This window comes from Drosophila santomea, chromosome 2L (genome assembly GCF_016746245.2).
Source record: "Drosophila santomea strain STO CAGO 1482 chromosome 2L, Prin_Dsan_1.1, whole genome shotgun sequence".
Taxonomy (NCBI): Eukaryota; Metazoa; Arthropoda; class Insecta; order Diptera; family Drosophilidae; genus Drosophila; species Drosophila santomea.
Genome location: NC_053016.2, coordinates 16,990,434 through 17,002,815, shown reverse-complemented (window position 1 = coordinate 17,002,815; position 12,382 = coordinate 16,990,434). Strand labels below are relative to the sequence as shown.

Genomic DNA, 12,382 nt, shown 5'->3' with positions numbered 1-12,382 from the left:
TATTTTTGGGCGAGATTTACAATTATCAACAGTTTACTTTTTTCCCAAATATTTTGATAAAAAATGTACTCAGCTTATCGGTAGATTATTTATGATTGCTGCTGTCACTCAAATGAATTATATCGTAAAAACACAGTAAGCCTTTTTCCAAGAATTTTCTATATATGGAAGAATTGCCAGACAAGCTTACATAACATTGCCGCATAACCAGACAAAGCCTGGCAGGAATTCGCCGTTTTTTAAGCAAATGTAAACACACCTTTAATGCCAAACAGAGGAGGATTTCTCGGAAGGATCCCTGGAATTTGAACTGACTCTCCTAACCGTTGGCAAACGCTTTTTACGCAAATCTAGCTGCATTTTTTACGCAAAACTAAAAAATGCAGGGAGAATCGCGCAAAGGTTCCTTCGCTTCCTGGAAGCTCGGCTCAGCCCTTCCACCCGCCGGATGTCCCGATGGACAAGCCGCTAATCGTCGTGCTAATGGCTTGAGGATGCAGAAGGATATCCTTCCATTACCCTGCCACCCGCCGTCTTTATTGTGACCAAAACAAATAATCACCCATTGGTCATATTGTTCAATGCTCAAACGGTCTTTACGAGCGGCCCATAAAGTTATCCTTTCTTGCATCCTTCCTCGCAAGCAGTTCTGCCGTCAACTTTGCGCATCGCATCCTTTCGAGCCCTTACTCGGAACTCCCTCGCTGGAAATTCGCCAAATCATAAACTGCAGCCTTGAGTCGAGGACACTGCATCGCACATTATACACATGCGTAGTGGGAATGGGAATCGGAGTGCCATATAAAGCCATTAGCGCTCCCATCAAGGTCGCGGATCTGTTTACATTGACTTGGCCGACAATTTAGGCCTAAGTGCTCAGAGACATTAATAGGGAACCCGAAAACTAGAACAGCCCAAGGTCTGTCTGGATAAGAAGAATGTATTTTATCGAACCTGGCCGTTTTGATAATTTTCCAACAAACAACATATCAATGTTATTCACGCGAAATGAAGAGCTCTTTGTTCTATACAATGCTACAATTTTAGAAAACTTGTTTTTAGATTTACTAAGATCAAAAACCGATCGGTTTTAAAAGCTATTGTTTTCAGGGACGCTTTATATTTTATTATTACAAAAATTGATCAATATTTTCTTGCACCAAGTTAAGTGTATGCCCAGAGATGAAATGAAAATCTATAAATCCATACATTTTATTAAATGAAAATCAATTCGAACGAAGCACATGCAATATTTAAATATTAATTGGTCACGGGTGATTTGCCACAAACCCGTGGGATATCCCTTTTATTGCGCAATCTTCCTTTCACTCTATACGAGTATATGCCACAGTAAATGGGGATTGTTGCTGCCTGCTGCTTTAGAAGGAATCCAAAATGTACGACGTTTAGCTCGCTTCACAGGAACTGTAATTTCCTTGGCGAACTTCTTTTGTTGGCACACCCTGAGAGCCGGGCCAGTTTTCTCCCCTAGATCCCTGAGCACACGCTTCTGCCACATTCCCCCCACTCGTCCACAAGGACGAGTTTCTTGTGCGTCGCAGCCAGATCGGGAATCGGCTGCCCAAGAGCCAGGATAGTATTGAACAAAATGGCTGAAGCGTGGCCAGGAATACGGAAACTACGGAACTGCGGAACTGCAGAACTTTCACACGCGTTGCACACAACCAAGACCAAGACTGCTTTTTTCGGGGTGTCTTGACGAAAATCTTTCGTTCAAGCAAAAACAACAGCTGCAAAAGCAAAGAAAACCCCGGAACAGGGAAAGGTCGTTGCGCCTCAGCGACCCCTGGCAACCTCCTGCTCCTTCCCGAACCCCCTTTCTCGTCGGCTCTGTGTTCCAACCAACCAACCCCCTGATTGTACATTTCGCAAAAGATTTATCGAGACAAAGCCAAGTTACCAAGGGGTGGAGACCTCCGAGCTGCACATGCGCAACAAACTTTTGCTCGTTTTTTAAGGCGATTTTCTAAAGGCGACGGGGTGGAGTTGCGTCTATAACATCTATAACATATGCATAAAAAGGTCTGTACAGATATATGGGTTGTGCAATGCGATGTCGTCACACGACTTGGCGCACACCTGGTCACGAGTTGCCATGCGATCCATGAGATCCAGGCGATCCGGGCGATCCCTTCCGTTTCTGACCTCAGGCAAACTGGCTTCGATTCGTTCTGGCTGAGCGATATGTTAAATTAATAGTTTACTTATGTAGAACGAAGTCGTTCTAACAAAGCCTAATTACCTTTTACTTTCCTCCCAAAAGGCAAAAAAAACGAATTTTCCCAATCATAATCGCTTTATGGCCCACCTACAAAAATCCCTCAAAGAAAGGGAGATTGTCACAACACTGGCCCAGCCAGAGTCAGTCGAGGGCGTTACCTGATTTTCCCCGCTTTTCCGGGAAAACGCGTTATGGTTTTATAGACACTTTTTCACATTCACCACGAAAACTGCAAAATTGTGAACTGTGCACCCCCAAGGTGGCATGCATAATGCGTTTATGAGTGGCCAAGGATCCCGCTTTCCTCCTTATCCTTATCCTCCTCCTTCTCTTTCCCTTCCGGGGAGTGTCCTTTGGCCAACGGCGACACTTGCTGTGGTCAGCGATGCTCGGTTTTCGCCCTAAACCCCGCGTCCAGAAAACCCGGAATAGATAATTTGCTGGCAACCATGAAAATGGTTAGAGAACTTTGCTCTGCCGCTGTGTTCGCCGGAATTCCAAGGCTGAGACATTTCACGCCCTGTATCCTTAGCAAGGATATGAGTTGAGTTCGGCTTTGAGTACTTCCTTGAGTGGAGTGCCACATTTGAGTGAGCTAGAGTATTTGAGTCAGTCTATCTCGAAATAGAACGAGTTTTATGCATGTTTCATTTATTTGGATGTACACTACTATTTTATTACATATTTATTATACATTTTAATTCTGAAGTATTAACATATTTAATAAGTTCTAGTTATTTTAACTAGCCTATCAATACCTAGTAACACTTCAATTTGGTGCACTTTTAAGATCGTTTTCCATTTAATTCGTGAGATTTTGTACAAACAGTAAAAAAATATGTAAACCCAAGTGTCAGCTTTACTTTAAAAATATCACTACATATTGACAGCTTTAGTGACCCTTCAAATAAAGAAGATCTGAAATATTTCAAAAAACATAGTGACACATTCTGTCAGATTTGAGTCGAAGCAGTGCTACCTTTCTCACAGATTCAGTGGTTCAGCTAAAAAAAGAATCTGGGCTGGCACTTCAATTACTATGAAATGTCCTGCAGGAGTCGGTAAAAAAGGAAGAGCAGCTGTTGGTGGTAGAACGGAGTGGGGGATATTTGTGGCGCGTGCCAGTAAAAGAACACCGGGCCTAGGCCCTAAAGTAACGTTCGTTTCAGGATCAACGATAACAATTACTCAAACAGGACGACGCTGCAGCTCAATGTGCAACTGCAACCCCGAAGAGAGTGCTCCTTGCGGGGCTCAACGAGGATCCTGCCGGCGAAGAGGGGACTCTCTTTTGTGCAGGATCCTTTGCTTCTCCGAAGATTGCATAAAGTAACGTATTTTTTCCTGCTCTTCGGCAGATGATAGCTTCCTGGCACGTGTGCCGCGTTCTAAAACGGCGCTCACTTCTCTCACTCCTCTCATTTCCGCTGTCTAATTCGGCCTAATTAAATCAATTTGATGTGGTTACACAAAACCATCATCTGCCCGATTTGCAGCAAGCATAACAGAGAGTAGAGCACAACACAAATCTGTGGCAAGTGTCTCTGCCTCAGCACCGCTTGCATCACCATTCATCAGTTATTTGAACATCAATTATGAGCAGAGACTCGCACTGAATGGATGATGATGCGTTTGAGGGGGTTCTTTGGAACGGGGATTCTGGGGACGGGGGATAGCGACAATCCGGCCGACATCCACAGAGGATGAGCAGCACTCAGCATGCAGAGACATTCAATGGAGCAGGCCCGCGCACAAAAAGGGTGGCACAAGCCAAGATGCATCACAAAAGGCCGACCAGCAGTAACAGGGTCGTCTGAAAGAGGGGACCTTATCTACAGTCCCACATGCAAAAGATTTAAGTTCCAGAATTTTGAAAAGTCTCTATAGCTGATATAATCATATGATCATAATCGATATAATCATAATAGAAATTATTAGGTAGACTTTAAAAAAGTGTGTCACAGAGATTACACTCACACTTTTTTATGTACAAGAACTTATGATAAAATTTTACAACTAAGTATAGCAAGAATGTCTAATAATTGCAGAAGGTAAAGAAGTATAAATAGTTAATTTTAAAAAGAAGTATAAAGTGTACATTTTATATGTATACAAACACAATTTATCCTCGTTAATAACACAACATTCCAGTGCATGAGCTGCTAAAAGTATCTTGCACACATTACGGATATGCCCCAAGGGGCACCCTCAAACCTCAAGCCCCCTTGTGGCACCACTGCACCCTCGGAAGCACTGAGCAAAAGCTTCAGCATCCCATCGAGCTAACCTACATTCAGGTCACTTGACGAACTGCCTCAATGTGAGCAGACGCCATGCCCACCGCAGCGCCCCTGCGACCCCTGGAAATGTAAAATGTTACTGACCCAATTGGGTTTGCATGACCGACCGGGGCAACTGTCAATGGCCACGGAAATGTGTTCCCAGGGTCAGGATGGCAGACCACAAATCTGCTACTCGCCAACTGTCCCCAATTACATGAAATTATACCCGAAATAGCCCTTTCAGTTTTGATTTTTTCCTCTTTGTCCTTTGTGGCGTCTTATTGTTGGCAGCGTTTAAGAGCCATAATTGTGCGGATAGTGTTCTTGAGACCATGTGTCAAGTGGCCTGACAGATTGTGGGATAAATGGAATAAAATGTCCGAAAGTGAGGAAAAAGTGCAAAAATCTGTGCATTAGGAGGGAAACCCCCCACCTCTAACTGTGCCACATGTATTTAGAGTCGTAAACGATGAACTACGAATTATTATCAACGTTAAATTATTGGCAAAGCAATTAAGTAGATCGTGGGGTAAATAAAATATGAATTATTTGATCAGTTTCGCGTAAACAACTCAATTAAAAACTGAAGAACTCGAGTTCTTCCCACAATCGGAAACACAACAATACCAACAATGGGCCGAAATCCACCCTCATAACAATCTGAATCCTAAGTATATTTTCACACCTCCCCAAATGAATTATCAGATAACGGGATCACCTGTGCATCACTGCAATTCCCAGGATGTCGGGAAGCGGAATCCAAATATTCCAACTGTAAAATGAACAACAAAAGCAAAGAGAACGATTTGCGGAAATTAAAGGGAAGTAAAGAGCGGATGTTGTGCACGCTTCGCGCGCAAGCGTAGCGGAAATCAAAAAAAGGACAATGAAAGGACGAACGAAGAGAGGCACACAGATTGTGAGTGAGGAAGTAGAGGTAGAAGACGGCGAATCACATTTTACCGCTATGGGATCGACATAGCGACAAACGGATGCGAAACACAATCACTTCCGATTGCGGGCAGGATAGAGGACCACACGCAGACGGGCGACTGTGTCCACTCTTAGGTCATTTAGCAGGTGCCTTTACTATCTCAATCTCTACATCAATTAAAATCTCTTTATAATAAAGTCTATTACTACAATATTCTTTTTATAAAAAACTTCCCTAGAAATATACTCTTTTTCTTGATGCTGACTCTAAAATTGAATTGATAACTGACCTCTGCAATTTGGTTGAACTGAACGAGTGAGTGCATTCAAGATGCCCAAACAAATATGTGTCAGTTCCAACAAGTGTTTGTTTATCTAGTCGCGCCGGATAATTTATGGACCCAGCGGGTTTATCAACGCCTCGAAGTTGCGTTCCCACAACTGTTGCATAAAGCTGATAGAACGTCTCGATCGCTGCCCGCACGATCTCAATTTATTTGAATTGTAAACAAGAAAATATATCCTATACATATAACGGGTGTTTTTTTTAGAGGTATAGAACTTTAAGTTGGCATTACTGTTCAAGATGGCGACCGATTTAACAGCTGTCAAGTGATTTATTCTCAGTTTGGTTTGGCAATTCGTCATGCGTGCTTACAAAATCCAACTCGTGCAAGAATTGAAACCAAACGATCATCAAGCAAGGCGTAGATTCGTCGAATGGGCCCAAAACGAGATTGCTGTTGTTCCCGATTTTTCATAAGCCTCCAAGATCTTGTGATTTAACACCGCTAGACTACTTTTTGTGGGGCTATGTAAAGTCATTGGTCTATGCGGATAAGCCACAAACGCTAAACCATTTGGAAGACAACATTCGCCGTGTTATTGCCGATATACGGCCAAATATGTTGGAAAAAGTCATTGCAAATTAGACGTCCAGATTGGACTACATCCGAGCCAGCCGTGGCGGTCATATGCCAGAAATCATATTTAAAATGTAATGCCACAAGATTATCTTTCATGTCAATAAAATTCATGTCAATCGAATAATCCATCGTTGTTTTATTGCAATTTAAAGTTCTATACCTCTAAAAAAAACACCCTATAGTATGTACATATGTATAGGAGCAATCATAAAGCAAAGGAAACAAAACGGAAAGGGCGCCCTTATCACTGTGACATTGAGTCGCTGGGGGGCGAATGGGGGGAGCGAGAAGGCAATTGGAATGGGCAATGGAATGGGAAATGTAAGAAACCCAAACAAACAAACAAACCAATGAACCAACCAGTCTATAAAAATCACTTCCCATTGCCATTTGACGTGGAAGAACTTGTGTAAAGAAAATTTAAAACTGTAAACGGAAATCTCAAATAAAAATGTATTTAAGCACTTGGTTAAAGAGACTTGTAGCTATCCTATAATACAAACATTTTCAACATGTATGTATATGTATACATAAATAGTTATTTTATTAATAGTTATTTATATATGTATGGGTGTAAGATAATAAGTTTGTTTCGTGCCATAACCAATAAATAAAAATAAATCTATATATCCATGTTAGAATAACGAAATATAACTTTAAAAATCTGTTTTTTTAGAAAAAAAAGAATCTAAAAAGCACCAAAACAGCATACACTGTGCATACCCTTGAGCACGGTAAAATTAAGAGTAATGCGCGTGCGCAGCTCTGCTGTTCTCTCTCGCAGTCACGTAAGTGTGTCGGACTGACGTGGGTGTGTGTGTGGGAGAGAAGAGGGCTCAGTTTTCCTACCTCTTACTCCCTCTGGCTACAATATGCCGGCTCGTTAGAAACGGTCAACATTTGTTTTTGATCTAAAGCGTTTGGCTTGCGGTGTTTGGGATCGGTTCTTTTGCGCGTTTGACGTGCAGGAATGCCGTCCGTCCACAAGCGCGGCAAGCGCAGTAACAGGGTGTTCCTTATACGCACGCACACACTCGCACCAGATGGACGCCACATGAAGTTCACCCACAAGCGAAAACAAACGCGCTGTTGTGCTCTCATTCCAGCCCGATATTCTCCACACACACACACACACTCCTACCTTCTCACCCCCTTCTCCAACGACACCCCTGTTCTGTGTACTTGAGTCATCGTCCTAAAAACAACACAGCAACGAAACGAACTCCACTTTAATACACTCGAAAAACAGGGGCATAAGCTTTTAATAGTTGAATGAACTGCGGAGAGATAGTATATAGAGGAGTATATAGGGAGTATATAGAGAGAGAGGAGTATATAGTACACAACAAATTTAATATTAATCATACTTTTGGAATATTCAATGATCAGTATTTCAATGGTTTTAAGAAAATCTAAGACAAATATCCGAATATCGAGATATTCATTCAGTTTTTGTTCAGTGTACGCCACTCACACTGGAGCTTCTTCTCTGGTGTTGCGTTCATTGATCGCCAAAGCCAATTGCTTCGAGTTGAGTTAAGTGCTGCGTCAACGTTGTTGACTTACATACTCGGCACACACACACTCAGGCAAACGTAAATATATATTGATTGCCACCCCTCCTGCCGCCCACCACCCACCGCCCCTGTGCCCACTCTCGCTCCATATTTCTTCGACGTCTTTCACCAATGGATTTTCATTTTACGCTTTATATGGCTCTAATTGAGTGCTTTCCAATTGGGTTATGGATTAATTTTTGTGCATAAATTAAATATCCATGCACACATGTCTCTCTATAAAGCTTGTGTCTGCGGCATTTAGAAAGCAATTTCAAGTGGAGAACCAGCGAATGTGCAATACTTTCATGCGGAAACAAGATCGGCCAAGAAACTAGTAGTAACTCTTGATAAAAATCTTGTTATCCATCAGGCAAATGAGATATACATATGTACATATGTACTTTCCAGAAGAAATGCTTTTGTGATATGACTAAACTGATCCAATATTGACAACACGCAAACCAGTTTATCTTATCTGATAATATAGCTCATTACTACCAACTGGTGGGACATTTCGTTTATACGGTCTTCGAATAATACCTATTAATTTGACCCAAATTGTGACCACAGAAGGCATAAGATTGTATACATGTATTCACATAAAGGGAGTGTCGGTTTTCGAAATTGCTTGAGTCGCATATGGGCAAGAACTACATAAAGGGTATTTCTTATTAAACGAAGAGCATGATATTTTTAGGCGTTACTCACTGTTCGCGTTAGTTTTCACTGGTCCAATATGCACCCACTGTGCAGTGTACAGGGTAAACACGTTTAATTGTTTGCGACGAGTGATTTACCTATCCGCTTGACGCGCGCCACGTTCACAGCCAATGCTCCTGGGGAATGACTCATCCATTAGCCATCGCCATGCTCATGGATAACTAAGAAATTAGTCAGAGATTGGAGAAGGTAGCGCTCCAATCATGACCACCCAAATGCCCAAACCCATCGTCATGCCGATCTTACCCAGACCAAGCAGACCTGTGCCAAGCAGCCCCGAAAACACCCTGTTCGAAATCGCTCTTTTCGCTGCAGTTGAGTAAACAACGAAGTCAATATGGAATTCTTTTCGGTTTTTATGTAGTTAAACTAAGGAGAAGACTTTATTTTGTAAAATGCAAGAGTATATTTTGTTTCTTGATGTTTTCTGCTGCGGTTGCGGCTTTTGCCTTGCTGTTGTGTGTTCGGGTGTTTAATGACTTTATGCATAATAGGTAAAATACAATTACAATATCAATAGCATACGTTATACATGGGTTCGTTATTCGTTATAATTAATTTTAGGATCAATTTCGCCTCGTTCTCGTACATTCTGCTTAGATCTTGTTTGTGATTAGGCTTTAAGATACTTAAGTATTTTGCAAATACCGTTTGTTACTTGTCTCGGTTTAATTCGTTTGCGTGTTCAATTCATTAGGCTAGCAAATGTGTCTCGTCAAGTAATGCGTGGATATATATTGATAAAATACTGCAACTGCTGTGTTATATGTACTTGAATAGTATGTAGAAAACAAATGCAACGCCGTCGCGGGCCGATTGCTGTGCGAATAGAAGCCTTGTGGGGCGGCCGGCCCAACAATAGATATATTTATGCACTTTTCGAATTACTTTATGCGGTAGGAATAAGAGTAGGATACGCTAGGGGTTTCGTTTGCTTTGTTCTCGAGATTAGCGCTTAAGTATAAGGGGAGCGGGGAGGGGAATGGGTTTTTTGAGCGGGTTGACTTAGAACAGACCCTTCTTTTTCTTCTCCTTCTTGCCATCCACATTGTCCGTGCTGCTGTTGGCCCCCAGGCTGCGTCGCTTGAGCTCCTCGAGCGTCACGTGGTTGACATCCTCCCACTCCTTCTTCTCGCGCTCGAACTCGCGTCTCTTCTCCTCCAGCTCCCGGATCTGCAGCTCCAGCGCCTTCTTGCGCTCCTCGTGACGCCGCGCCAGCTCCAGCTCCGAGTCCCTGAGCTTCTGCATTTTCTCCTTGACCTTCATGTCGAATACCTGCTCCATCTCGGCCTCCATCTTTTTCATCTTCTGCTCGTGCTCCCGCTTCTCCTCCTCCATCTGGGTAAGAGGGTTCTTGTTGGACAGCCTAGCCTTGCCGTCCACCAGTCCCAGTTCCGATAGTTTCCGGCAGCGATAGTTCTCGTAGTGGACGTTGTTCGTCACGTCCTTGAGGTCCTGTAGGTGAGTGCGTATGACCATGTTGCGCAGCGCTATAAAGTCGCAATGCGTCAGGTTCTCTACCTCCACCAAGCCCCAGGGATAACGCCTGCCCCGCACCTTCTTTCCGTCTTGCTCGATGATGGTGTTGGCACCCACCACCGCAAATGGCACTCGGCTGCGCAGATTCTGCGTGGTCTTGGCCTCCTCGGCCGCATCCTCCAACGTGGCAGGGAAGTCGTAGATCTTGATCTTGTGCTGGGCGATCTCGTTGAGGATCTGCTTCTTGAATAGGTGCACTTCGTCGGGCGTCATGGTGTCCGCCTTGGCGATCACCGGCACCAGATTCACCTTGTCCGACAGGCTCTGCATGCAGGCAATGTCCAGCGGCAGGAGTCCGTGTCCCGATGGTGCTATGAAGTAGAGGCAGCAATGCACCCGGCTGTCCGAAATGGTTTTACGGTACACCCGCGACTCGGCGGTCAGGTACTCCTCGTACTTGCTGTCCACGTACTCCAAAATGGGCACCCAGCAGTTGCTATTGTCCACGGCATCGCCGAATCCGGGTGTGTCCACCACCGTGAGTGTCAGATTGACGCCGTTTTCCTTGAGCATCACTTTGGTGGCCTCCACGGCTACGGTCTTCTTTTTGCGCAGCGAGGGGCCCGGATACTGTTCCGCGTTGTAGATGTCCGACAGGAACATGGAGTTGATCAACGTCGACTTGCCCAGCCCACTGGCGCCCACCACCATCAGGGTGAACTCGAATCCCCTTTTGACGGCCTTGCGGTAGACCTGATTGGGCAGGTTGGCGAAGCCCACATAGCCGGCGATCTCCATGGGCTTCTGGCGCACCGGGAGCGGTGGCTTCTGTGGCTTCTGCGCCTGCTGGTGCTCCTTCTCCTGCAGATCGTGGGTCAGTTTGTTCGAGTCGCCGTTGGAGGCGCCTCCGCTGCTGGTGTCCAGCTTGCCACTGACGGCCACTGGCACACTGGGCGGCTGATTGGGCGGTCGTCCACCGATTCCCACCAAGGACTCGCTGCCGCCGCTGCCGTTGGTGGCAGAGGACGCCGACGCCGATGCCGACGCAGCCTGCTGCTTGTCGCGAAGAGCCAGTTGGGCCAGAGTGCTGGGCAGAGCGGAGATGGCGCCGCCGCTGCCGCCATTGACCGCGTTCGAGCGAGGACTATTCATTGGAATAGCGCCAAATTCGCCTTTGAGCCTTCGATATTCGTTCGCAGGTGGGCTTCACTGTATTTATTCACTTTGCTTGCACAGAACCGTTTCTTTTTGCCCGCTTTTGTCACGCCTACGCCAGCTCTTTTTCGCTCTTACTTTTTTTGCATTTTCTGTGTCAGTAGGACCGTGCGCAGCAACGCGATAAATACTTCTGCTTCGCTCTCGCACGCAACAACAACGCCCCAGCTCAGGCGCAGTGTGACCCTGGAAAATACTAAAGGGGAGCCAGGAAAATACCGAACTACGCTTGGAGTGAGAGCGCATGAGTAATACCACACATACAAACAGAGATACACACACGCACACAGGCGCAGCAATGCACATGCACATGCAAACGGGCAAAGAGGACTGTTTTTCTGGAGGCCTTATCACTTGGAATGGAATGTTATGTTTAAAAATAGGCAATGAAACGCATTCATGTGTCCCCGCACTTGGGATTCCAGATTTCTGGCCTGAATGACTGCTCTTGAGTGGCCACGGATCGCATTACAATCGCCCGCTGATGCACAGGAAGAAATTATATGTTGAGATGAGTTTGCCTTTTGCTTAACGTCCCATGTCCAGCGTCGGATTAGTGAGGGGTTTCTTGACTACATTTTGAATATGAGTTCTTGAAAAACATTTTTGAAGTAGAATTTTATTTATGGTCCATTTTTATAGGGAACTAATTTTCATGATACACCTAAACGTGTTTTGAATAAAATGTTTCTGTCCCCTATCACTACGCCCTTGATTATTGTGGTTTCGGGTTCCTTTTGGTTTTTGCAATGTTGCAATGTTGCGCATGCCCGTGAGAGCAGCACAAAGCTGAGCTTATTTCTCTCGCCGAGAACTAAAGATGCTTCTTTCGAGTGGGTGTTGTTATTGTGACGCTGAGAACGCGACTTTCGCATCTCTCTCAGACTCTCGCTTGCGACTTGCTATAATTTCATTTGACTTCCTTTGGAACGATGTCGGTGAGCTTACTAACGCTCTTTGTGGGCGTGTGAGAATTGCCATAAAAAGGAGCTGGATAATAACTGCCCTCTATCGTTTGACCCGCTT

General features: G+C 44.6%; 1 protein-coding gene across 1 annotated transcript; it reads right to left on the bottom strand.

Annotated features, from left to right (window-relative positions):
* Window positions 1–9,044: 9,044 nt before the first annotated feature.
* Window positions 9,045–11,499, bottom strand: LOC120447000 (protein peanut). Its single transcript, XM_039628308.2, has one exon. It carries the CDS (start codon window positions 11,291–11,293, stop codon window positions 9,668–9,670), a length of 1,626 nt encoding a protein of 541 aa, XP_039484242.1. The 5' UTR covers window positions 11,294–11,499; the 3' UTR covers window positions 9,045–9,667.
* Between the last annotated feature and the right edge of the window lie 883 nt (window positions 11,500–12,382).